Here is a 27,424-nt window from a genome sequence, read left to right as displayed (position 1 = left end):
CACATCATCAATGATCTACAACCCATCCTGGACAACAATCCCTCACTTTCACAGGCCTTGGGAGGCAAGCCAGTCCTCGCCCACAGACAACCCGCCAACCTGAAGCATATTCTCACCAGCAACTACACGCCACACCATAGTAACTCTGACTCAGGAACCAATCCATGCAACAAACCTCGATGCCAACTCTGCCCACATATCTAAACCAGTGTCACCATCACAGGACCTAACCAGATCAGCCACACCATCACCGGTTCATTCACCTGCACATCCACCAATGTAATATACGCCAACATGTGCCAGCAATGCCCCTCTGCTATGTACATTGGCCAAACTGGACAGTCCCTACGTAAAAGGATAAATGGACACAAATCAGATATTAGGAATGGCAATATACAAAAACCTGTAGGAGAACACTTCAACCTCCCTGGACACACAATAGCAGATTTAAAGGTAGCCATCCTGCATCAAAAAAACTTCAGGACCAGACTTCAAAGAGAAACTGCTGAGCTTTCGTTCTTTTGCAAATTTGACACCATCAGCTCAGGATTAAACAAAGACTGTGAATGCAACTACAAAAGCAGTTTCTCCTCCCTTGATGTTCACACCTCAACTGCTAGAAGAGGGCCTCATCCTCCCTGATTGAACTAACCTCTTTATCCCTAGCCTGATTCTTGCTTGCATATTTATACCTGCCTCTGGAAATTTTGACTACATGCATCCGACCAAGTGGGTATTCACCCACGAAAGCTTATGCTCCAATACGTCTGTTAGTCTATAAGCTGCCACAGGACTCTTTGCCGCTTTTACAGATCCAGACTAACGTGGCTACCCCTCTGTTACTTAATCTCAAAGAGGCTGAGCCTTATCAGCAAGCTTTACATGCTGAGTTAATGATCTTGCGGAGACCTGTGCCTTGACATCAGATCAACATGCTAGAAGTGTGATTTCACTGGTTTAGCAAAAACAATCTATCTTGACACCAGACCAGTGAGCTATAGGAAATGAATCAGTAACCTCACAAAGGCATGTCTACTAATTTCAAGTGAGCTAAATATACTGTGCTAGAGCCTCACAGAGCTTTTCACCTGTCATCATTCCAGCAATCTGTAGTTGCTAAGTCAGTAACCCTCTTAGAAGCCTCTGCCCCAAAATCAGCCCAGTCAATCAGTGGAGCTGAGGCAGTGCTTTAACATCAGACCAGCAAGTTACAGATGCTGAGTCAGTAACTTTAGAGGGTCCTCTGCCTTGATATACTAGACAGCTAGAGGGACTGGGACAGTTATCTTACCAAGGAATGTGCCTCAACAGACATGGACGAAGCTAGAGATGCTGACCCAGTGATATCACAGATGTCCTAGCCTTGATATCAGCCCATCAAGCAGTAGCTTTTGAGCCAGTGACCTTACCTCCCAGAGACCTGCCCCTTCACATCAGACCAGCAAGCTGGAGGTGTTCAGTTAAATAGCCTGAGTCTTAACATCATCTTAGTAAACTAGAGTTGCTGAGTAAGTGGCTACACAACAGCCTATCCTTTGACATTATGCCAACACACTAGTAACCAGCATCCCACTCAGTAACCTCAGACACACCTTTGCCTTCACATCAGCCCAGCAGGCTAAAGAGCTAAGATAACAAGTTCATAAAGCTTTCTGCTTTAATACTATTACATCAAGATACTATTACACCAAGACTGACATTTCGGTCAATTAATAAGTAACCTTACAAAGACCTGTGGCTTGACATCAACCCAGCAATCTAGAGTTGTTGAGCAGATATTAAAGTAAGCGGGAGTGCATGAGAGCACAGTTTCCCTTCTGGTAAAAGCAGAGAGAGAATCCACTCTTATCCTGCTCCAGAGCTGTCCACCCTCCTACCACTTCACTGGCTAGGGAACTGAGGACCCCCATCTGTTGGAGAATCTGCATTGTGAGCAGCAGGAAGAGCTGGTGCCTGGCTGAGCAGTTTATGTGGCTCCAAGTCTTTCCTGTGAATACATGGAATACCTCCAATACTCAATGAGACATTAATTATTCATATTGGGAGTCCCATATCTGACATCTTTCTTCTACAGGAAGATCTGTCCCTCTGGTGGTTCCCCCTACAATCCAGATAAAATAAGAGACTCAGCCACATCTCCTCCAGAACCTACATTTCAGGATAAACAGCCAAGTACTGAGAGTTCCCTCTCCCCTCCTGGCAGGCCATTGACGATTGTGTGGATTAAGAAGATGGTTAGGAGATATATTTTGAGTTCTGTTTCTGGGATCAGTGAGCTAGTAGTACTTGATACACTCAGTTTTGGGTGTAATTGGGCAACATAAATGTGTAAATGACGCAAACAGCTATGTTAAAAGAATGGTAAGTCTGCAAAGTCTAGCACCTAAAAGCTAGAAAATGTCAGAGGTAAGGTTCTTCATGCAGAAGAAAGATTCCATTCCCCTTTATGAGTTCTATTGTAGTTCCCGTCTCTCCAATATGAGTGTGATGACAGCTTCTTTACCCACTCACCTTCCTGCACCCTATGACTTTGTAATCCCCTTTCTCCCTCTTCTAGACTTGATGGCATTCCACCCAAGCTGGAACAAGTGAGCACTGACCCCCACATCAGTTCTTAAAAGTGTGTGCATCAGGCAGGCTACCACTGTGGCATCATAGTGTTCCTGTACAAAGGTAAAGGATCTTGCACTGAGTGTTGCAATTATAGGCTGATCTCATTGCTATCTGTCTCTGGAAAGATCTTTGTTAATGTTCTGCTTGGTAGGATGCAGCCTCTTCTTAAAAGGCAACATTATCCACAGCAATCAGGTTTCACTGCTGGGCACTTGACAGTGGATTCTGTCTTTACCCTTCAGCTTCTGGCTGAGCTGCACTGATCCAGACTTCTTTTGGCCCACTTCTTGTGGCATATAGCAACATCAAAATAGCTTTTTATTTGGCTGACAGGTCAGCACTTTGGCTCACACTGAAAAGAGCTGGCATCCCAGATGTTCTGATAAATCTGGTGCACAATTTTCACAACGCCCTGGCACTGTTCTGTCAAGCTTTTGACTGGACATTCGGACTTGCCACACCAAACGTCAGAATCAAGTTTGATCAAAAAGCGTTCACTGACCAAGACTATGACGATGGTGTTGCCCGGCTTGTGGTGACGCAAGAGAATTTCAGCCCTGTCTTTCAAGGTTTCCAAGATGCTTCCCACACACTATGGGGTTGAACATCTCATGCAAAAGACTAAGGTCCACAATTTTGGAGCTGGACCACTAGAACTCCTGGTGCATGTGCAGTCAAGCACCTAACTAGGCTGCAAGCAGAGTACAAATGGTTGCAGTAAACCTGGTATCCTCCAATGAATTGGTCTTGACACTTCCTGCACAAAGTCCAAGTCTTGCTTATGGGAGCAAAAATGTCTGCACTGAGACAAACTTTAGGTTCTAACAAACCTGTGTTCCACCTGTATTGCTAGATGGGTCAGAAACCTGGACCCTCTCACAAGTAGACTTGGAGCAGTTAGATGCATTCTATATGCTCTGTCAGCACCAAATCTTGGGTATAAAGTGGTTCAATTTTGTGCAAAATGCCATAACCTCACAGATATCGGGCCTTCCTTCAATCCCTCACTATATTCAAAAGCAGCATTGCATGCTCTTCCACCATCTCTCCTGGATGAACACCATGCTCTCCTTCGATGTGCAAAGGGGTTCACACCTTAACCCTACCCGCCATTGCCTGTGGGGCTGCCCCAGAGATTCATGGATTTGCAGGATTGAGTGAGCCAGACCTGAGAATGTGACTGTCCGATGCCTGCTGTGATGCCATCGGCCCTGGTTGTTCTCGCTGGCATGCAGGTCCATAGTGAACTGTGCAAATCTGTTGATCTCTCTCCTCAAGACCTGATTCTGGAGGGAGTTAGCCTGCCCCACACCCCACAGGTGGGCTTGGTGGTATGTTCCATCTCCCCCACAGCTCAGTCCAGAGGTAGGTTCCATTTCCCTCTTTGAGTGAGGTGGGAGGTTCCTTCCTCCCCCCTCCTAGGTCAGTGGTAGCATCCGCAATCCGCAGAGCTGGGTCTAGACGAAGTGCCATCCCCCTCTACGAGTTAATTGGCAGGATCCATTTCTCCCCCGCGGCCGGGTGCGGTGGTTTGCCCCAGCAGTAGCCGAGTCCCGGCCAGCCCCCGCCCCCTCCGCCTAGTCATTGATGTTGTTGTTTTTGTCGCAGGAGGCGGAGGCGAGGCCGCGGCCTGGGGCTGCAGCAGCGGGGCTCGGGCCGGCGCCAGGCATGGCGGTGTGCGGGGAGGCGGTGGGCGCCGGCTCCCTGCCCAGCGAGCTGGTGGTTCACATCTTCTCGTTCCTGGCGGGCCCGGACCGGCTGCGGGCCTCGGCCGCCTGCTCGCACTGGCGGGAGTGCCTCTTCTACCCGGCCCTGTGGCCCCGGCTGCGCCTCAGCCTCCGCGTCTCCCCCGCCGAGCGGCCGCGCCTCGACTTCCTCATGCGCAAGTGCGGCTGGTTCGTGCGGGAGTTGCGCGTCCAGTTCGCCGCCGACAACTACCCCGGCGGCGGCGGCGGCGGGGTCTGCGAGGGGGCGGCGGCCGCGGCCGAGGGGGAGACGCCGCTCTGCCCCCGCTGGCTGGACCTGCTGAGGACCTACCTGGAGTTGGTGCTGTGCGTGCTGAGCAGCGTCCGCAATAACAGGTACCGCGGGGCTCTCCCGCCCGGCCTGGCCCGCTCCCTGGGTGGAGGGAGCCATCCGGGGTGGGGGGAGACCTTTTAGGCCCAGCTCCTTCCAGCCCGCTTGGACCTAGTCCCCTTGCCCGGCCCCTTCCCCTAACCCGCCCACCTGACTCCCTCCCCTGTGGGGGATCCCCTCTTGCCCGGTCCTTTTCCCCAGCCCGGCCCCTCCCCTGGCGGGATTGCCTCCTGCCCTGCCCTTTCTTGGGAGTGGGGGGGGGGGCTCCCTTCGGGTGGGCCCCTTTCTCCAGCCCATCCGCCCGGCCTCGGCCTCTTTCCTGGGAAAGGTTAGTAGAAACATCTTGCTCTAAACAGAGAAGGAAGGGTTGGGGGAAAGAGTTTGTTTAGTAAAACTGCTTACAGAAAGTGTATTCAAGCAAATCCTGGAAGCAAATTAGATTTACCTGTGCATATTTTAAAATAAAGGGCATAATGGAGGTGGCAATGAGGAATAGGTCATGGACTGTATGTGCTGATGCTTCGTGAAGATAAATTGTGAAGCATCTGCAAACTGATAGCTAATTCACACATCACGTTCCATGTTCATAGGAACCGTGCTTTGATGAGATGTAACAATTCAGCGTGTAAAAAAATTGTCTCAAATGAAGCTTTATTTGGTATCTGTGAAATGTAATTTCCATCATTACTTATAGTGCAAACTCTGGAGCATTTCATAAACAGTAAGTAAAACATATAGTAATCATTTGTTAAATTAGTGTCTTTGGAGTTCTTTATCAAACAGCATTAGGGTTACAATATATAAAGTAACTTCAGCATATTTTGCATTGTATCATGTCAGCTGTGGAATATAAATATAACACAAGGTATAGAAGTAGATTAACTGACAATTTACACTGCCCTGTGATAGACACAAGGTTTATTAGAGCTGTGCAAAGAAATTAAAATCAAATGTAGGGAGGATCAGAGCTATAAGCTTGAGTTCTGGTGCATATCTAGACTCCATTCTCTCAAAATACTTTAAATGTGTCTTCAAACTTTATTCATGCATGAACAAACACAACAGATACATTGTGGTGAAAACACTAATGTACACGTTACACTTTTTTTTAAATTTACACTGTTCCTCCTACCACCGAGCTGTGATGTAACCTTGGTATTGAAAAACATATTAACTATAATAATAGCTCGGTTGCCTGATACTCAGTAATTTCTGAAACAATTTAGTCTCTATTAGAAGGAATCTTGTATTTAGTCAGAGAGAAACTATTAAAGATGAGTGACCTTTGATCTTGGAAGATGATGATAAAGAGGAGGATGGTTCCATGGTTAAGGTGCTAGCTTGGAATTTGGGAGGCCTTGGTTCAGTTCTGTGCTTTGCCACAGTCTTCCAGAATGATGTTGGACTCTTAGGGTATGTCTGTACTACCCGCCAGATGGGTGGGCACCAATCAATCCAGCAGGGGTTGATTTATTGCATCTAGTCTAGATGCGATAAATCGACCCCTGCGTGCTCCGCCGCCGCCAGAGGCGCAGGTGGAGTCGATGGGGGAGCGTTAGCAGTTGACTCACCACAGTGAAGAGACCGCAGTGAGTAGGTCTAAGTATGTCGACTTCAGCTATGTTGTTCATGTAGCTGAAATTGTGTAACTTGGATTGATTCCCTCCCCCAGTGTAGACCAGGCCTGAGTCTACTTGTACCTCAGTTCTCTCTGTAAAATGGTGGTGATAGTACTTCCTTACCTCACTGTGACGATGGTAGCCATATAAACAACTTAGACAGAAAAGCAAGGGCCCATTAAGATGCTTCAGGGTTCCCCATCAATATTAGGCAAGGGTATAGTTGGAAAGGGATCCTGTGATCAAGATTTCAGAGTAGCAGCCGTGTTAGTCTGTATTCGCAAAAAGAAAAGGAGTACTTGTGGCACCTTAGAGACTAACAAATTTATTAGAGCATAAGCTTTCGTGAGCTACAGCTCACTTCATCGAAGTGAGCTGTAGCTCACGAAAGCTTATGCTCTAATAAATTTGTTAGTCTCTAAGGTGCCACAAGTACTCCTTTTCTTTTTGTGATCAAGATGAAATTAAAAACTTTACCTCCCCACCATTACACAATTAACATTTACAGCTTTTTTTTTTAACTTGGGTATCTTAAGCTGATTTACTGTTTGTGGAAGGCTATCAGAAAAGCGAATACAATGATGTACAAAATCGGAACATGTTAGGGCCATCATGCTTCTATGGCTTTGGGGAGAAATCTTTTTTGTTTGGTTTTTTCATGCTTTTTTTTCTGCGTTGTAGCTAGAGAATAATGAATATAATCCCTCCTTAGTTTTAGATGAATACATACTTTTCACCTGCCAAATATCTTTCCGTTCCTCCACTTTACTGCAGTTAGCTCAGAGACATTTCCTATGTTATAACACTCAGCCATCTCCCTGACAAAGCTTACTTTCTGAAAACCTCAGTTCTGCTCCAGCTCTGAACTGAGAACCCTAACCTTTATATTTTAGTACGCTTTACTCTGTTCTTCCACTTGTCAGCAGGTTAGGGCTGTCTGCCTCAATCATCTGTGTCTGCTGCTATAACTCTTTGTTATCAAGCTTTGTTACAATTCATTAGTTCTTTCTTGTTGGCTGACTTGAAAATGCATCTGCCAGTAAGTGAAAACTTCTGTATCAATATTGATCTATCAGACTGTGTGAGAGTACAGCAGACTCTACTGTCTGAACTTGATGTTTTTTGTAAGGTCGTTATTTATAATTAGGGCCCTACCAAATTCACAGTCCATTTGGTCAATTTCACTGTTATAGGATTTTAATGACAGGTTTCAGAGTAGCAGCCGTGTTAGTCTGTATTTGTAAAAAGAAAAGGAGTACTTGTGGCACCTTAGAGACTAACACATTTATTTGTTGTTTGTTATTTATTGGCTCAAATAAATTTGTTAGTCTCTAAGGTGCCACAAGTACTCCTTTTTCTTTATAGGATTTTAAAAATCATAAATTTAATGATTTCAGCTATTTAAATCTGAAATTTCACAGTGTTGTAATTGTAGGGGTCCTCTCCCAAAGAGGACTTTGGGGGGTGGGGGGCATTGCAAGGTTATTGTAGGGAGGGTTGTGGTACCCTTCTGCACTGCTGCTGGCCACAGCGCTGCCTTCAGAGCTGAGCAGCTTGAGAGCAGCAGCTACTGGCCAGGGGCCTAGGTCTGAAGCAGAGCCACTGCCAGCAGCAGTGCAGAAGTAAGGCTGGCATGTTATGATATTACCACCATTACTTCTGCGCTGCCGCTGGTGGGGCACAGCCTTCATAGCTGGGTGCCCGGCCAACAGCCTCTGCTCTCTGGTCGCCCAGCTCTGAGGGCAGAACCAAAGTAAGTGTGGCAATACTGTGAACCCTCCCCCCAAAAAATAACCTTGTGATCCCCCCCACCGCAACTCCCATTTGTGTAAGGATCCCCAATTTGAGAAACGCTGCTCTTCCCTGTGAAGTCCCTATAGCATAGGGTAAAGCACACAAAAGACCAGATTTCATGGTCCATGACGTGTTTTTCATGGCTGTGTATTTGGTAGGGCCCTATTTATAATCCATAGTGCAGGAGTTCTTTTAAAAAGGCCAGACAATCTTTATTTCTGCATCACTAAAAATTAGTCAACAAAATGTTAGTCACACACACTGTTTATAATATTAACTTGGAAATGTGAGTGGATTTCTAGTGTGCTGTGGCCCTGTGAAAAGTTCTCACATACACTGTAAATGCTACATAGTATCATTCCTGAAATTCACTACCTCTGCTGCTATCCCCTATTCCCCAACAAGTGCTTTTATATTAGGAGGGAGCTTTTGCTATTCTTAATCTGCCCTACTACTTTGCCAAGCTACTTTTTACACACATCCTTTCCAAATTGGTGGATGCTTTAGACATTTCTTCAGTAAAATGTTTGCTTCTCTGTGCTACGTTTTGATATAGCTAAAATACCCCCTCCCCCCCATTTTATTTAGCTCCTTTTAATTAAAATGAACTGTGGTGGAGAAATGCCTTGGCACTTCAAGGTCCCTTGACAAAAGAATCATTGTCTTGTTGCTAAGGCGGAATCAGGTGTCCTGTTGTGGAGAATCTCCTGTGAATCCTTTTTACATTTAACTCCAGCAGTTTAGTTCAGCTTCTGAAGTGTGCAGGATCATGCACTATGCAAAATACAATATACACAGACAAATCACAACATATAAAAACATGCAGTAGAAGTGGTATAGAGAATGACTAACTTCAGATTTGGGTCATAACTGTCACAGCATTGGCAAGTTTTCCTTTGGTAACATTCATTCAACTAGAACAGATTCCATCTAAAATTTCCTATCACAAATAAGAGCTGGTGCAGTAAAGCTTATTGTAATTCATGGTGTATGGACTTGCAAATTTTACTGTTAGCCAAATTGCACATTTTAAGCTACATGGGTCTTAAATGAATGTAAATAATTGGAGATGGAAAAACATTGTGCTTATTCTGGTAGAGCCAGTTATACTATAGTTTCACTAACGCATAGATACTTCCCACCATAAATACACAGAGCATAATACATGCTCCTCCTTTATTCCATCTCCATGACCATGTTTGAATTTCATGATAAAATGCTTGAGTTCTCAAATTGTGTGCACATGTGAGATTGTCTATTCCTGAACTGCATAGTTCTTGAGAGCTATTTAGAACATAAATCAGAAATAATATGGTATGCAAAAGCTCATCTGGACTGCTTCATAGAGTTGTCTTAAGTGATTTGGACGCTAAAAATTCAAATTGAGAACCCCAAATACCTAAGAGTATCTGTATTTGCTGAAGACCGCTAATCTCAAACAAGTACTTGTTCTAAGTTGCTAAGGAAATGAATTCTGCTTCTCTTACTTTACTATAGAAAATCACTAGCTTTTACCCATGATCATGCCAAACCAGTCTGTCATTCTTTGACAGGGTTACTGGCCTAGTGGATGGGGGAAAGCTGTAGATATGATGTATCTTGATTTTTAGTAAGTCTTTTGACACCATGCCATGTGACATTCTCATAAGCAAGCTAGGGAAATGTGATCCAAATGTAATTACTATAAGGTGGGTGCAGACTGGTTGAAAAACTGTACTCAGAATACTTATCAATGGCTCACTGTCCTAATGGAGGCATGTATCTAGTAGAGTCTCTCAGGGGTCTGTCCTGTGTCCAGCACTAGTCAATATATTAATGATTTGGATAATGGAAGAGAGAGTATGCTTATAAAATTTGAAGATAACACCAAGCTGAGAGGAGTTGCTAGCACTTTGGAGGACAGGATTAGAATTCAAAATAACCCTGACTAATTGGAGAATTGGTCTGAAATCAGCAAGATGAATTTATTAAAGACAAGTGCAAAGTATTGCAGTTAGGAAGGAGAGAAATCAAATGCACAGCTACAAAATGGGGAATAACTGTCTATTTGGTAGTACTGCTGAAATGCATCTGCGGATTATAGTGTCTCACAAACTGAGTGTGAGTCAACAGTGTGGTGCAGTTGCAAAAAAGGCTAATATAATTCCAGAGTGTATTAATAAGAGTGTTGTATATAAAACATGGGAGATAGAGTGGAACAGTTATTTGACACGGGTGAGGCCTCAGCTTGAGTACTGTGTCCAGTTTTTGGTGCCATACTTTAAGAAAGATGTGGACAAACAGGAGAGAGTCAAGAGGAGAGCAACAAAAAGTTAAAAGGTTTAGAAAACCTGATGCATGAGGAAAGGTTTTAAAAAAAAAAAAAAAAAAAAAAAAAAAAAAAAAATTGGGTGTTTAGTCTTGAGAAAAGAAAACTGATAAAGGCCCTCAAGTATATTAAAGGAGTGTAATAAAGAGGATGTTGATCAGTTGTTCTCTGTCTACTGACGGTAGGACAAGAGGAAATCAGCTTAATCTGCAGCAAGGAGATTTATGTTCGAAAGTTTTTCCTTAATATCAAAGTACTGGAATAGGCTTCCAAAGGAGGCTACGGTATTCCTGTCATTGGTTTTTAAGATTTTTAAGATCAAGTTGGACAGACACCAGTCAAGGGTGGTCTATGTGTGCTTGGTCCTGCCCATTTGGTCTGCCATCCAAGTACTAGCCAGGCCCGGCACTCTTTAGCTTCTGAGCTCAGACAAGATTGGGTGCATTCAGTGCAGTATGCCTTCAGGCAAAAGCCATATTTCTCCGTTGGTGGGGTAACTGAACCCAAGTCAATTGTTTGGAAAGCAGCTCTACTCATTGCTACACCACAAATATATCTAATAAGTTGCAGAGATTCTAGTTTCTGTATGAGTCATATCAAAGGCACCAAAGGAATGAGTGAAGATTGAGAATCAGATGGTTCTTTCATGCCTCTTGGGATGTCCTTCTGGCAATGAAACCAGAGAATCTGCAGCTCTGATTTCTTACCATCGTGGGGTAAGTGTTTTTGTAAAATACAGCGCTAACTACCTCAGCTTTGGTAAGTAAACTGTCATGCCTTATTGTGGTCTTATAAATCAAAGGTTTCAGAGTAGCAGCCGTGTTAGTCTGTATTCGCAAAAAGAAAAGGAGTACTTGTGGCACCTTAGAGACTAACAAATTTATTAGAGCATAAGCTTTCGTGAGCTACAGCTCACTTCATCGGATGCATCCGATGAAGTGAGCTGTAGCTCACGAAAGCTTATGCTCTAATAAATTTGTTAGTCTCTAAGGTGCCACAAGTACTCCTTTTCTTTTTATAAATCAAACTTACTCTTTGCATTACTGTACTGTTCAATATAACTTTCAAAAAACTTAAAGTGCAAAAAAAATCTTTTTTGATGACTGTATGGCTCTTTGAGGATGTATACCAAAGGACCTGAGGCACGACAAATGTCAGTCTGTAAAAAACTAAAAATAGGGAGGAATTTTGATGCTCTGTTGGGTACTGGATGATGATGTACACTTTTTCCACTAGCTAAATTATCCATTCACTGTACAAAACAAAGCTGCTGATGTAAACAAAGCTGATATTAAAGCAATGATTATGTGAAAATTTGGAAAAAATTCTACGTAGAACTTTGCTAATTCTCACAGACTGGAAGGATTTAATGAATTGCTATTACTAACAGTTGCTAACGAATTACATAAAATATACTGACAGTCTTGCTGCTGGAAATCACTTACATTCCAGAGGGCCATCTTATAAATCTTGTGTTTGATATTACAGGCATACAGATCCAGAGTTATTGCAAATTTATTATGAATGACAGTCTGTTAATACAAAACTTGTACTGGATTTAGAAAAAAAGTTTCTTCATTCTTTATTACTGAGTACATGGGCATTAAAAAGGATCTTGGTGTTTGATAACCGTTCTACTCCTGCTGCTTATTTTTGACCAGAAGTCAAAATGCTGTTTTGTAACAATATCTATCACAACAAATTGTGAGGGTCGCAGAGGATTATGACTTCTGATGAGAGAATGAGCAACAGGAACAGATAATCTCTTAAAACAAAGATTCTAAGTAAGTAGTAGGTATGGGGAAACTTTCCATGAGTCATCAGAATATCTATGCTCTTATTAAGATGGTTGTTTTTCAGGAAGATTCTTGGAGTGGGGTGAAGGGAGAAATATTTGCTTTTTTACTCTGCTGTGTTGAAATCCACAAGTGTAGTCTTACCCTGTCAGAGCTGTTCTGGGAAAAAGTAGGAAGGGGTTGATGTCTGTCTGTTTTCTCTCCCCAGTGACCTACCTGATCTGTATCAGTGTGCAGAGCAAGAATCTAGATTTCTAGTAAAACTACAATACGTCAGCAAAATGTGTTTTAAAGAATTTCAGGAATTAAATTAAATGAGGCTCCTGGATTATTAAACAGGCCAAATATTCAGCATATTGAGGAAGTCAGAATGGCCGCATCTTTACTGAGACTCTTCTGCAACTCCCCCACCACTGGTCTGGTAGAGGCAGCTTCATTTAGCAAGCAATGGTGGAATTGCTACCATAGACCATGAATGAGCAACTTTACCATTCTCTAATCCTGCTGTGTATAAACAAGGCCTATGTGAAATTTGGTTGAAAAATGTGTAATAAAAATAGGGCACAGCAAGCAAATCTAGTCTAGTGCAATTACTAAATTAGTAGAGGATGCAGTGGCATGTTAGGATAAAGTTAAAAGTTGCTGGAGAAATATCAGATCATTTAAAAGTAGAATCTCATGGATGAGAAATCATAAATGGTAAATCCTTTGGGACAAGGTCTCTCTCTGTATGTGACATTTGTAGTACATAGAACTGCATCGCTCTGATCCTAACTGGGGCCTCTGGTTGCTGCTTTAATAAAATGATTCAGTAGTAATTGTTCTTTTCCTTTCTCAATCAATCATAATAGTAAAACTGAAGCAGGAATCAGAAAAAACAAGTTGTACACCATAGGGATCACTACTGTTTTCATTATTTTCATTAATGATCTATAGGGGATATGAATTCAGCCACGATCAAACTTACAGGTGGTGATAATGATCATGTGACTAGCAAATGCAAAAGAGAACAGAACTAAGTAGCACTATAGCTGTCCTTATTTACTTAAATAGTAAACTCTTTGAGGCAGAGACTTTATAGTTGTGTGTACTGTATCTAGCACAAAGTGTTACAGCAATTTACTACTACTAATGTAATCTTGAAACAAAACAGTGGGCTATAAGTAGTGAGATGATGCTGACTGTTAAACAGGCCCTGTGTGCCCTGCAGCTCTGTGGCTGCATAATTAATCTCTTGTATAGCACTGTTTTCCGGACTGAAGCTTTTAAAAAGGTAGTTTCTAGCCCTTGTGTGTTGTAATGTAATGTCTTCCTGAATCTGCAGATGCTCTGAAAGATGTGAACTGCCTCATTCATCTCAATGACTTGTTCTGAAATCTAAAGATGACAGTTTCATTTTCAGCATTGCATATGATGCTGCCAGTCATTTTAGCAGAAACATCCAGCCATCCTACTTTCTCCTCATACTAAACTGACTTTTTTGGCTTCCTAGGGGCGAAAAGCCCCCAACTTTCCCCCCCTTCTCTGCCGCCAAAATCTTGAGCTTTCTCCTCACCCAACAATTTTCTTTGAGGTAGTTAGGCATCTTCAATATAAAAATCTGAGGCGTACTGAAAATGAGAATAGTCAGCATAAAATTATATTTAAATAGAATATCAAATAACTTGGGCTACTCCACTGATTTATACTCAATTTTTGTATTTTAATTAAAACTTCCAAAGCTGTTTGTACAGGAACGTTGTTGAAGTATTTAGGTGTAGCTTGCTGTGAAGTATTTGAGGCCTTGCTAGTAAGTCCCTCATTCACTAGGAGAGGAAATAGACAGCAGATACAACTAGGAGACAGCTGTTAGGAAATCAGAGTGGGAAGTGATGACAGGTCACAAACTAAACAAGAGATTTGTAGTAGTGCTAGTTCACAGTGATTATAAAGGGTGATAGATTGGACCTAAAAATTAGGGAAGTGAGACATCCCCTCTACATATCCTTGGTTCCACTGCAAGTGAAATATCTTATGAAGATTTAGTCATCTTCTGGTAAAGAGCAGTGAAGAGTCCAGGGAAGGTTCCCTGGCACTGCAGCATGGGCTTTAGTGTTGCTGATATTCACATAGTAAACTTGGGAACAGATCTTTGGATGTAGCACCTTTAAAGTTTTAAGTCTGGAGATGGGGTGACTTCTTTTTTTTTTTTTTTTTTTTTTTTTTTTTTTTTTTTTTGAAGCATGCATAAGGGAGTTCATGCATAAGCTGCTCCTCATCACAGTTCTCCTAGTGCCAGTAGCAGCATTAAATGATTGAAAAAGGATCTGAGAATGTGCCTTTGTCTAGGCTTGTTCGTGGCCATATTATTTACAACTTTCTGCAATCAGCCCTTTCTTCCTCGCAGCGCACACTGGAGCAATGCAACTGTTCTAATTTTTTATACATATATCAGAATATATGTGGGAGATGATGCACGAGCACTAAAGCCTCATGGTTCTTCATGTATACACTGGCACTGATCATACTGCCTCTAGGAATTGCTGTGATGAAGTAGCAGCATGTTACTTGTAAACAGCAGGAATAGGAGTTAAGTTTGTACATTCTTCTATGTAAACTATAGATTAAATTATAGTGACAAAAATAAACAGATGGTTCAAACTCTTGCAATCCTCCAAATTTTCACTAGGATTCATGGAATGTTACACTACCAAAAATAACATGTTTTAGAGTCCTAGGAATAAATTATACCCATAGAATATGTAAATATTTAAAGGAATCCTGTTAACTTTTGAAAAATGAGCTATAGCTCACGAAAGTTTATGCTCAAATAAATTTGTTAGTCTCTAAGGTGCCACAAGTACTCCTTTTCTTTTATACTTGTTAAAAGTATGTCAGGTGGCACACCTGCATTGGAGCCTCCTGTACTTGCTTTTGTGGTTTTACCATCATGTTTTTTAATGTCTTTCCCTCACTGGTTGTTGGAGGGCAGGGGGAACATAAGTGGGAGAAATTGTCTGTATAGGGGAAAGTGAAACTGACCAATGTGCTCACCCATGTATATCATGAATGAATTTATATATTTATGTATATTTTTATTGGGGCTATTGTATATATTTTTAAATATCACAATTAATTGCAAGATTAAAAAAAGTTGTGATTATTTGCAGTTTTAATCACACTTTTAAATAGAATACCAATTTGAATTTATTATAAATATTTTTGGATGTTTTTCTACATTTTGAAATGCATTGATTTCAGTTACATAGAATACGAAGTGTACAGTGCTTTATATTTTTATTACAAATTTTTACACTGTAAAAAGATAAAACCGTATTTTTCAGTTCACCTCAGACAAGTACTGTAGTGCAGTCTCTTTATCGTGAAAGTGCAACTTACAAATGTAGAATTATATTTTACATAACTGCTCTCAAACAAAACAATGTAAAACTTCAGAGCCTACAAGTCCACTTAGTCCTACTTCTTGTTCAGCCAGTCGCTAAGACAAACACATTTACATTACAGATAATGCTGCCTGCTTCTTATTTACAATGTCAACTGAAAGTGAGAACAGATGGGTTCTACTTGATAATGATCCAAAGCAGTTTGGACTGAAGGACCTTCATTTTCATCATCCGAGTCAGATGCCACCAAGAGAAGCTTGATTTTCTTTTTGGTGTTTCAGATTCTGTAGTTTCCGCATCGGCGTGTTGCTCTTTTAAGACTTTTGCCATCATGTTTCACACCTTATCGCTATCAGATTTTGGAAGGCGCTTCAGATTCTTAAGCCTTGGGTTTAGTGCTATAGCTATTTTCAGAAATCTCATATTGGTACCTTCTTTGCATTTTAGTCAGATCTGCAGTGAAAGTGTTCTTAAATCTAACAATATGTGTTGGGTCGTCATCTGAAACTGCTATAACATGAAATATATGGCAGAATGCAGGCAAAACCGTGGAGCAGGAGGCATACAATTCTCCCCCAAGGAATTCAGTCACAAATTTAATTAATGCAATATTTTTTTAAAGAGATTCATCAGCATGGAAGCATTTCCTCTGGTATGGTGGTTGAAGCATGAAGAGGCATATGAATGTTTAACATAGCTGGCACTTGCATACCTTGCAGTGCAGGCTACAACAGTGCAGATATTTGTAATCAAAAATATTATAAAGTGAGCATTGTACACTTCGTATTCTGTGTTGTAATTAAAATCAATATATTTGCAAATGTAGAAAAAAATGCAAAAATATTTACAGTAAAACCTCAGTGTTACGAACATACCTCATTTGGAACTGGAAGCATGCAATCAGGCAGCAGCAGAGACCTCCCCTGCCCCCCTCCCGAAAAAAAAGCAAATACAGTACAGAACTGTGTCAATCATAAACTGTCAAACTTTTTTAAACTTTCCCTTTTTTAGTAAAGTGAGGGAACTGTTTCTGTGCTGCTTTTATTTAAATTAAGATAGTTAAAAACAGCATTTTTCTTCTGCCTTGTAAAGTTTCAAAGCTATATTAAGTCAATGTTCAGTTGTGAACTTTTGAAAGAACAAACGTGTTCAAAGTTACAAACATTTCAGAGTTATGAATAGTGACTTCCTGTGACCTCCATGACTTCTGCAGTGGTCAGTTTGGCTGACCCTGGAGCTGCCCAAGCAGCTGACCTTGGAGTGAGCTGCTCAGGAGGCCCTGGGGACAGCCACACCAGCTACTTAGGTGACCCCTCAGCCAGCTGCTGCTGGAGTGGCCCCAGCGCCAACCGCATCGGCCACTGCTCTGAAGCCCGGAGCTCCCTTTCCACCTCCCCACCACCTCTGGTAAGATTGAATCAGTGATGTTTATGGTATAGGTCATGATCTGTGACTTTTTATTTCTTGCCTATGATCTCTCCGTGACTTACTAAAAATACCCATGATTAAATTATAGCCTTAGTTATGAACAACCTCCATTCCTGAGGTGTTCATAACTCTTGAGGTTCTACCATATAATAAATTTACATTGGTATTCTATTGTTTAAGGGTTAGATTAAAACTGTGTAATCGCAACTTTTTTTTTAAATCTAGTTAATTTGTTTTGTGTTAATTGAGTTAACGGTGATTTATTGGTAGCCCTAAATATAGTTAGACATCATCTTGAATGTCTCTTTAAAAAAGCATATTGAGAATGATGGGCCACTGGATGAAGCATGTTACAAAAACTAAGTGAGCTGTGGCTCACAAAAACTTATGCTCAAATTTGTTAGTCTCTAAAGTGCCACAAGTGTAGTATCTTTGGCCTGGTCTAAGCCTAAAACTCAAGTGGACCTAGCTATGTTGTGGGTGGGTGGGTGGGGGGGGGGAATTCATATCCAAGAGATGTAGTTAAGCCCCAGAAGTCTTCCTTTGACCTAGCTATTGCCTCATAGGATTAACTACGGTGACAGAAGACCCCCTTCCATTGCTGTAGCAAATGTCTATACTACAATGCTGCAGCACTGTGTCTGTGCAGCTGTAGTTTAGACATAGTCTTAGAGTTCTAGGGGTTCAGCATTAAGTGCAGCTTTCATATAATGAAAAGCAGATATGTATACAGTGTCGTTGATGGAATTTTAAATACACTTGTGAGGATGAAAGTGGATAACATGCACTTAAATGTCACAAGGTGTATTCCTGGTAACATTCTGCTAGACAACTAGATAGGTATTCAGACTATTATAGTAAGGTGACTCAAAACTGATCAGATTTCTTGCTTCTGCTCTTGATTTTGGTGTTTTAAGCTGCTCCCCCTGAAAAGTTCCATCTAAGCTTTAGTTTATTTGGAAGTTGTGTGTTGTCCCAAACTTATAGACAGTGCAACTCTTTCCAGCCTGGACGATACCTCCTGTGCATAAGTGTGCCCTTGCTACCTGTGTTCAAAAATTGTCCTTAACATTTCTCCACTGTTGCCTTATCTTCATGTGCAAACTAACAAAACCTATTTTTGTAGGAACCTCCAGAAGTTAAGTCTTTTTGGGGATATAAGCATTCTTCAACAACATGGAAGTATATCGAATACATACCTCAGCAAGGTGGACCCAGATGGCAAAAAGATTAAGCAGTAAGTTCTTCTGTACACACTAGCAAAAATATCATGCTGGCTCAAAGAACTGATAATGAGAATGCAAGGTATTAGGTTGAAAAAGCTCCAGCTTGGTAGTGAGATTTCATCTGGTTTCCATTTTTGTGTTATCTGATGGTCATTGGGTGACCTATATGAGAAGAGCTGATCTTGGTCAAGCTCCTCGTGTCTACGTCACACAAACCATCATCAGTTGTCAGATTTGTGGTGATCTCTGCAGACAGTGTGTGAAGACACAGTACTTTAACTCTTGCAAGGGATGATTCTAAAACAGAATGAGGTGGTATTGGGGCCAGGGAGAGAGGAGCAGGGTTTCATTGGAACTGTATGTACTATTGCTGTTCTGAGACTGAGTGGAGAACTACACTAGGAATTGAAGTCACCTGACAAATTAAACAAATATATACAAGAAAAACGAATATTAGGAAACAAGTGACTTTGAATAAAGTCATAAGTGAACTCCAAGTAAGGATTTGTTATCAGACTCCATGCCTGTTTAAAATGAGAACTACTAATTTCCAGAATAATTCCTAAGGGCATGTCCATATAGAAAAGCTATATTGGTATAATCTAAGGTGCGAATTTAAACTGTTAATTATATCCGTATAACCTTCCCCCTTCCCCCCCCCATATGGACACTCTTATTGCAGAATCAGAGTGGGTTTCGTTTTTTGTTGTTGTTTTTTTTAAAGCTTGTATCTAGGCTTGGCAGAACTCATTTTTTTTATAATTTTTTTTACAATGTTACCAGATAACGTCAGTGTTTGCTTTTAAGCTTTTTTTATCTTAATCTATTGCGGGAAACTGTGCGGGAGTTCAGACAATAATTGTTTAATGACAGTAGACATTGAGATTCAAAAAGTTAAAACTTTATAACTGTTAAAATACAAATTTCAACATGACATGTCAAAATCTACAAAGTAAATTTGCTTAAATCAACCTCTGTTCTCAAGTAGCATTTTTCTTTGCCTATCTGTACATTTTTATGATTGGTGGAAATGTATTTTTATTGGCTTGTGTGTATACTAAAATCGATGTCGATCCTCAAAAATCTGATCCTCCCAAGTCTACTTATGCCCTTTTGGAAGTGTGTAAGATAAAATGAAAAAGCCATTCTTATTCTGGAACTAGTGTCCACGCAGTGGGTTATGCTGATATAACTGTAAAACTTGCCAACATAGACAATCCCTGAATGTCATAATTTTAATTTACATTGCCAAGGGCGGCGGTGGGGAGGGAATCTGCTTATCCCAATATCCTAGGAGAGGAATGGGTACTCTTTCCTTTTCCGTGTGCCTGCAGCTGAAGTAGCTCTGGAACTATCATAGATATCAACAGATGGATTAGTATGTACATGAATATTGAACTCTCTAATGCTTAGATCCTGACTTAAATTTACAATATGGTGGAAATTCAGACCTTCATCTCCTACTGTGTCTTTGTCCTGTTGTACTTGTGTAATGCAGAAATTGAGATCAGTGGGAGATATTATGCAAATTTCATACTGTATTGCGGTACTGAGGCACAATTTATAGATATCAGAGTAAAAACTTTTACTCTGGTTGTGGTGGTGGTAGTTGTTTTTTAATAATATGCTTAGTGCTCTTCCGACTATGATGATTTGTTGCATACCGCACGGTTCTATAGTGCATAGGTTTTTTATGCTCTATATTTGCAGTTTACTGTTTTAAATGTAACTTTATACTACTTTTCTCTTTACAAATTCATTTTATTTAACCTTTGCTATGGGAAAGTTCAATACATCATGTAAATGCAGTACATTGTGCAGTTACAGAAAATACGTTCTACCATTGAATTAAATGTAACTATTTAAAACTCTTATGCCTGAGGTGTTACTTCGTCATCTAAAAGTTGTTAATTAATCTTAATTTTTCTAAAAATACCAATTGAGCCATTTTAAATAAGTGCATTTAGTGCTGGATTGAGACTGCATTATCCAATGAACAGAAATAGTATGGACAACAGCAGTGCACTTGCTTCCTGCATAGTCTTACCCGTATGCCTGAATCCTGTATGTATACATACTAGAACACGTAATGTGACTGTGCTCAGAAGAGCATTTGTCAGTGGTGAGGAAGAGGAAAAATTCAGCTGGGTTTTAACAGCTGGGGGAACATGATCAAAGAATTTCTTTAGAGCCAATCCAGAGCATTTAGCTACAGTGCTGAAGTTGTGTGATTCACAATTGTACATTCAAATCAAATTCCTTCCTGTCTTAGGTATGGTATGTGAAATGAATATATAACTTAAAGATCTGTTTATAAAATGTTACAGGGGTGGGACAGGTGGTCAGGATAGATGCAGGATCCTCCTCCTGTGTGGTGAGTGTGGGTCACTCCCCCCCCCACCCACCCCCCAAAAAGGGCGCACAAATGATACTCGGTTATCTAATTTTAAAATATTGCCAGGCCAAATCATGCTTATCCCAGCTTAAACTCTTATAATTGCTGGTAACTGTAGGAATGATCCAGTATGTACACATGAAAGTATTTTAAGAACCCCACTATTGTTTGCACTTGAGAGAGGTGTAATGAGTGTGGTCGGCTCACCCAGTTTCAAATATTTCAAAACCAAATTTCTCCAAATCTGGCAAAAAGCATTGATGTGCTTTTAGGGCTATATTTTGTACATACTAAGCTTGCTGTTGGGCTTGGTGGGGCAAGGACTGTATTAGAGGTATCAGAGCATGAAGCATCAGAGGCTTTTTAAAGTAGTAGTTACTCATATTTGTATAACCCCAAAATGGCTGAATGGATTCCCTTAAACTTTTGTTTTAAGAGTTTGGTGCTGAGAAATATGGGATATTTCTCTTCAAAGGGCAACATTTTCCACAAGATCAATCGATACATATATTCCCTTCCCAAGATAAATCACAATTGCAGCATCATTTGAGTTTGGTAGAAGTTAAAGTAATTTAGAGCCTGATTTTGCAGGTGCCATACATACAGAACTTTCACTGACTATTCAAGGAGTTCTTCACGGAGCACAGCTACAGAATTGCACACTAACTGAAAGAGTAGAGTCTTTCTTGAATAAATATAGAATGCTATGCAGTTGTATTACCACATTGAGTCACATTTAATGGGGTCGTTATGTTTTTCTTGCAGAATACAACAGCTATTTGAAGAAATATTGGGCAATAGCAGGCAACTGAAGTGGCTGTCTTGTGGGTTTATGCTGCAAATAGTTACTCCCACATCATTGTCATCTTTATCAAACCCCATTGCCAACACCATGGAACACCTGAGTTTGCTGGACAACCACATCCCTGGTAATACCACTCTTATCACTGCAGTTGAATTGGAGCGCTTTGTGAATCTGCGCTCCCTCGCCTTGGATTTTTGTGATTTTACAGCTGAAATGGCAAGAGTCCTGGCTGATAGCAACCATGTGCCTTTGCATCGACTCTCTCTTCTGGTCCACAAAATTTCCATAATGCACAAGTCCTTGGAAAACATGCCAGAAGATGAGAATTGGAAGGCACTGACACGCAACAGCACTAATCTTCGGGTCTATATTATGGCTTTTGATATCAAGAGTGATGACATGCTAAGAATTCTTAAGCCCAGTATCCCACTAGAGAGGATTCACTTTGACAGCTACATCACTTGTGTTTCAGGGGCTGTTGTTGACCTCATATCCAGGCAGTATGACAAATTTCTCACTCATTTTATATTAATGAATGATGTGATAGATATGTCTGGTTTCCCAGATCTTAGTGACAACCGTAATGAAGATCCACTGGTTTTGTTAGCATGGAGGTGCACAAGGCTCTCTCTCCTAGCAGTTCATGGTAGGTAATTCTATTCCCAAACATAGTAAGTGACTTTGACTTTTTTTATGCTTTAGTCTTTTTTTCTAAAAATCACAATCATACACTTTGTATTAATAATATCAGTTACTGCCCTAAAAAATCTTGCAGGAGATGTTAATAGTAGAAGCTGTTTTATACAGATACCGAAAAAACACATTCTCATACCATCAAACTTGAAAATGTAAAGTCATTCCACATACTATAGTTATAGTTATTCCTCATAACAAATCACGTAACTAGTAAGTTACTGACTGTGTTAACAAATTTTCCTATGCAACTCTGTTCTCACTTGAAGTGTACTAGGTTACTTGTGTAAATGAGGATGAGCAAGAATTTTTCTTGTAAGGTTCCAAAAAAAAAGGGGTAGTATATAATATTCCATGCTCTGGAAAGCTTATTTTGAGTGTGTGGAGGATCTTTATTATATTAAACTATGTATTATCCAGAGAGTAGCTATGCTTGTGGGTATGAGAATTGGAAATGTTTGCTGCTTAGCATTAGTTCATTTTGCAGTGAGGGTTAGGTGATCTTCCTGGTTGTAAATATGTATGGCCCACAATGAAGCTAGGGTGAGAGGAGATGTGTGTTACCAATCTAGTGAGAATCTAGCAGCAGCTAACAGGATGAAGTATTGGCTGACAAAGTTTAGAATATATTCTCTGTTTGATCTACTTGCAGGAGGGAGAGTAGCATAAACTGTATTTCTCTTCCCCTGAAATAGTTTTAGGTGAGTGCCTGGCCAAATGCCACCATACACTAGTCATAAATTGTCCGTGCTAGCTATTTTATTACTGTAAACCTCTAATCCATTCTGAACTTGGGCTCAAAGAGAGAGGAACTTACTCTTGTGTATTATCTGACTTCAACTAGTGACCTACAGCAGACAAAAGTAGATAATATTCATTTAACAAATATAGGGAAACAAAATGCTAATGTAACACTAGTAGTGTGGCTCTTTATATCTTATGTGGACCAGCCATAGGAGGTTTGAGTCTGCTGGTGCTGATAGAAAAGGAATTGAGGCCTCAATCCCGTGATCTGCTGTATAGGAGTGCACCCCTGCTCCTCCTTCAAACAGCTTGCAGGATGGGGTTGTTTAGCTCAAGTGGCAGAGGGTCATGTTTTTAGCACCAAAGGGCATGGGTTCAAACGCCACTGTTTACCCCAAAGTGGGGGGAGTCAGATACTTGCAACAAAGAGTCTTCAGCTGACAAACTTTAATTATTTTCCATTGGAAATCAGTTGGGGAAAATTAAATTCTTTACTTTTCTTTATAATCACTATAAGTTTCCTAGAGTCAAATGTCAATTCTGATTCTACATAACCAACACATCTGAGGCTATGTCTACTCTACAGCTTATGTCAGCATAGCTTAGGTCGCTGAGGGGTGTGAATAAATCACCCCCAGGAGTGACTTAAGTTACACTGACATAAGTGCTGGTGTAGCACTGTGTCGGTGGGAGAGCTTCTCCTGCCAATTTAGCTACTGCTGCTTGCAGGGGCTTGAGTAGTTAAGCCAGTGGGAGAGCTCTCTTCTATCGGTTTAGAGTCACGACATTAGAGAGCTTGCGGCAGTGCAGCTGTGCTGCTGTAAACTCTCTACCATAGCTGTGCACTAAGTGGCTGAATGTGATTTTAGGTGCCTCACTTTAGCCATCTAACTTTTAAAATTTAACCAAATTGTTGTTGTTTTGATGCAGTTATTATCCCAAAAACTTAGTTTACAATACGGGGGAGGGGAGGGAATCAGACATCCTCCAAGACCTATCTAATATAAAATAGAAACAAACAGCTGTGTAAATTTACAAGCTAACAAATCCAGCATCAGAAATGTATAGTGTTGTCACCTGTCTATCCAGCAAACATTCAGGTAAAGCAATAGAAAAGCAAACTATTAATAATCTTTATTAAGCAGAGAATTGGAAGTTATATAATTGTCAGATCTTTTTAGACTGTTTAAAAGGTAGTAACTTGGTGTAATTTCTTATTGTCTGTCTAAGTGGGGGAAAAGACAGATGCCCAATAGGTGAAATCAGATCTCAAGATGAAGTACTTTCAGCTGTGCTTCTTGTAACTTGCCTAAATTGGGAAAATATGATCTTTTTCTTCTTTATGCTACCAGACTGCCTGGAAGTTATTTTGTCAGCTGGAATAAAAATAACATCTAAGTTTGGTGTTAGCTTAAAATATTTAAGAACTTGGAAGTGAAGACTACATTTTTGCTGTAACAGGTTCCAAATGCAGCAGTTTATCTTAAGAATCAATTTTAGGTTCTTCAGAAAAGGCTAAAATATTCATATTGGATATTCTGTTGTCCATAATTTCTACTGCTTTTTAAGGAAGTTCTTATAAACATGACAGCTTCTAAACTTTTTACAATTCAGAAATCGCAAGTTTTATCCTGTTAGGTCCCGATTGGCAGTAAAAATTGTCTCAATGTTAACTTTAAAAGTGTTTTGGGTGTTTTATTTATTTATTTATTTATTTATTTATTTATTTATTTTAAAGTGAGTCTGACTTGTTGATAACTACATTTCATGTTGTGTCAGCTAGAGGAGGGGAAGGGGGAAGAGAATCTTCTCTTGCGTCCATTCCCTGTACTCTCAGAAGAAGTTAATGAAATCTATTTATACCTGTCCTCTCCTCTTGCAATTTGTCTAAGTACTTATATGTAACAATTACAAAAAAAAAAAAAAAAAAAAACCCTCTCAGGAACATGTAATTATAAAATAGACCCCCTTTAAGCTCAACACAGCAATTGGTTCTTTTTTAAAACAAAAACCAAACACTGGGTTTTAGTGACACCCACTAACAATTTAATCCCCTTCTATCTGATATCCTCCCCCCCCCCCCCAAAAAAAAAAAAGGCTGTAAAGGCCTTCAAGCCAGAATGAACTATTCTGTGGCTTAGCTGTGATAGCTCAGAGGATGGTTACTAGTCAGTAACTAGGATTTACTTGATCTGCATCTGTCTGGCTACTGTTTGTCACTTGATCAGATAAGGCTAAAAGAAATCCACCTCACTAGTGTCTCTTGCAAAAGTGCTTTCTCACTGGGGCCTTAAGAATTTTTTCTGCTTTCACAGAGAGACATCTGCTATCTACCTTAGAGTAATAAATAAATACATTTGTTAGTCTTTAAGGTGCCACAAGTACTCCTTTTCTTTTTGCGAATACAGACTAACACGGCTGCTACTTCGAAACCTACCTTAGAGCGAATCTTCCAGAAGCAATAAGAGTGAGGAAGTACCGAGGCAATCTCTGGGGCTGAAAAGCAAGCCCACCCAGCTTGCATGAAAAGGGGGGAGAATCTTCCCCGTGGGGCAAAGGCTCTCCCTGAGGCAGCCTTAGACTTTGGGGAAGAGGTGCTTCAAGATTTCATGGTGTAAGAGATCTCTACAAGCTCCTGCCTTGTGAAATGTTTGGTTGGATGGGGTCCTTTCTGGCTCCTAAAATCTTACCAGAAGTCTAGTCATTCCTTCCAGAAGTTAACATGAAAAGCTATAGGGGTCATGATAGCCGCCTTGGTATTCAGAAGGCTAGTCCAGGGAATGGCATTCCTCCAAATCATCACATGCAGCAGTAGTTATGTATCTGAATCGCCCTTGTTAAGCTGCCCCCTTTGTTCTTGTGGATGTTCTTGTTCTTTTTCTCAGTAAGGACCTATTAATTCTAAATTCTGTAGTGGACTGGCTAAGATCATTCAAGATTCTTCTGGAAAGTATGACCTAAAAGTGGAGTTCTTGATTGCGTTTGGTATCCTACAGTCTTCTAGGCCTCCAGATGTTCCTTGTGCATTCAGACTTCCAGCCCACTGCACTAGACAGGGGAAGCATCAGTGAGTTAACATTACAAAGTTGCCTTTTAGAGTTCCTTGCTCTTTCATTAGGCATTACCACTGATCATGCCAGCATCCGCAGATGCCCTGGACTGCAGAGTGCTTTGAGCAGTGCTTCTGTGGAAAGCTTCAGGGGCAGTAGGTAAAAGATTCTCATTCTCCTTTCTTCATCAAACTCCTTCATTTAATTCAGCCTCCACTGTCTTCACCTCTCCCCACTGAAATGTTTTCTCATAGGTTTCCTGCTATACAGAATCCACTATCTACATTGTTGAAGACCATTCCAGAGAGAGTCAAACCTTGCTTGTATTTACCAGATAACTTTCTGTGGCTTGGATGAGACTGTCAGTTTCATCCGCTCTACTAGGCTTTCCAAGTCCAGACATCGACAAGAGAATTTGCATGTTAGGTGGGAAGAAGAGTAAGCTTATAGCTTACTGGAAGGAATAAACTGGAGAAGTGAAGGGGAGGGCACCCTAAAGAAGAGGAAAATCCTGGATGGTGCTTAGTGGTATCAGTGAGCTAGGAGGAACCCAGCATGTTTTCTCAGCCAACCTATGGAAAGCAAGTTCACTAGTAATAGGGAATATAATTTGCCTTTTTCTTCACTTTCTGGGGGAAATACAATATGAACTTCTAGTAGGTAGCAAAGACCATTTTATAATTGTCATATTTAATTTCAGTTAAGATAATTTTGCAGTTGAGTGAAAAAGTTTTCAGCATTGAAGGGACTTGGTTTTTATGAAAAGTACCATGATCTGTGAGGAAAGGTCACAATCACTGCAAAAATGGAATCTGGTAATAGAAAATAGGTCTAACTGTAACACAGTAAAATCAAACCTCTTCAGAATTCCTCTGTACTACAAACACAGTTTTAATGCAGTTCTTACACCTATACTTTCACTTAAGATGATTAATCATGCACTTTTTCTTGCACATAACACCTCTAAACTGTCAAGTAGTGACAGGTTTCAGAGTAGCAGCCGTGTTAGTCTGTATTCTCAAAAAGAAAAGGAGTACTTGTGGCACCTTAGAGACTAACAAATTTATCTGAGCATAAGCTTTCGTGAGCTACAGCTCACTTCATTGGATGGCATCCGATGAAGTGAGCTGTAGCTTACGAAAGCTTATGCTCAAATAAATTTGTTAGTCTCTAAGGTGCCACAAGTACTCCTTTTCTTTTTGTCAAGTAGTGTAGGTCTAAAATATTTAGTTTGTCCCAGAGTCTAAATAAATATTTGTTTGAATAGTATTGATTCTCTATAGGGGGAGGGGACAGATCCAACAAAGTTTGGCCGCAGGGAGAGGGTTCTCCTTGGAATGTTTTTATTTTTTTATTTTTTTTTTTTCCCCCTCACTTGATAAGAATAAATTTGAACCTTATGGCTTGTAACTTTTAAGAAATGCAGAAAAAAGGTTGCCAAATGGAAAAGGGGCAAAATCAGTTGGGGGGGAAAAGGCCTGCTAGTCAGGGGTC

General features: G+C 40.6%; 2 protein-coding genes across 12 annotated transcripts in view; one reads left to right on the top strand and one right to left on the bottom strand.

The window, feature by feature from the left end:
- The window catches only part of ZNF410 (zinc finger protein 410), a 40,165-nt gene extending 36,079 nt beyond the window's left edge, over positions 1-4,086 (bottom strand). The window contains exons 1-2 of one of the 3 annotated variants that reach the window (XM_043516141.1): positions 2,512-4,086; positions 264-345 (exon numbers count right to left, since the gene is read on the bottom strand). The gene's annotated coding sequence lies outside the window, so the exon portion shown is untranslated. The remainder of the gene's footprint in view (positions 1-263; positions 346-2,511) is intronic. The other 2 variants (XM_038404394.2, XM_038404392.2) reach the window with 2 other exon arrangements.
- Positions 4,087-4,184: 98 nt separating this feature from the next.
- Positions 4,185-27,424, top strand: part of FBXO33 (F-box protein 33) — a 55,025-nt gene continuing 31,785 nt past the window's right edge. For 7 of the 9 annotated variants that reach the window (XR_005293388.2, XR_005293387.2, XR_005293390.2 and 4 more), the window contains exons 1-3: positions 4,185-4,694; positions 18,144-18,254; positions 21,404-22,089. Coding sequence is in view for 2 of the 9 variants with exons in the window: in XM_038404389.2 (XP_038260317.1) it covers positions 4,201-4,694; positions 18,144-18,254; positions 21,404-22,089 (1,291 nt within the window). In the remaining 7 variants the exon portion in view is untranslated. The remainder of the gene's footprint in view (positions 4,695-18,143; positions 18,255-21,403; positions 22,090-27,424) is intronic. The other 2 variants (XM_038404389.2, XM_043516140.1) reach the window with 2 other exon arrangements.

This window comes from Dermochelys coriacea, chromosome 6 (assembly GCF_009764565.3).
Source record: "Dermochelys coriacea isolate rDerCor1 chromosome 6, rDerCor1.pri.v4, whole genome shotgun sequence".
Taxonomy (NCBI): Eukaryota; Metazoa; Chordata; order Testudines; family Dermochelyidae; genus Dermochelys; species Dermochelys coriacea.
Note: the sequence above shows the minus strand (reverse complement) of the source record. Positions and strands in the feature narration are given on the sequence as shown.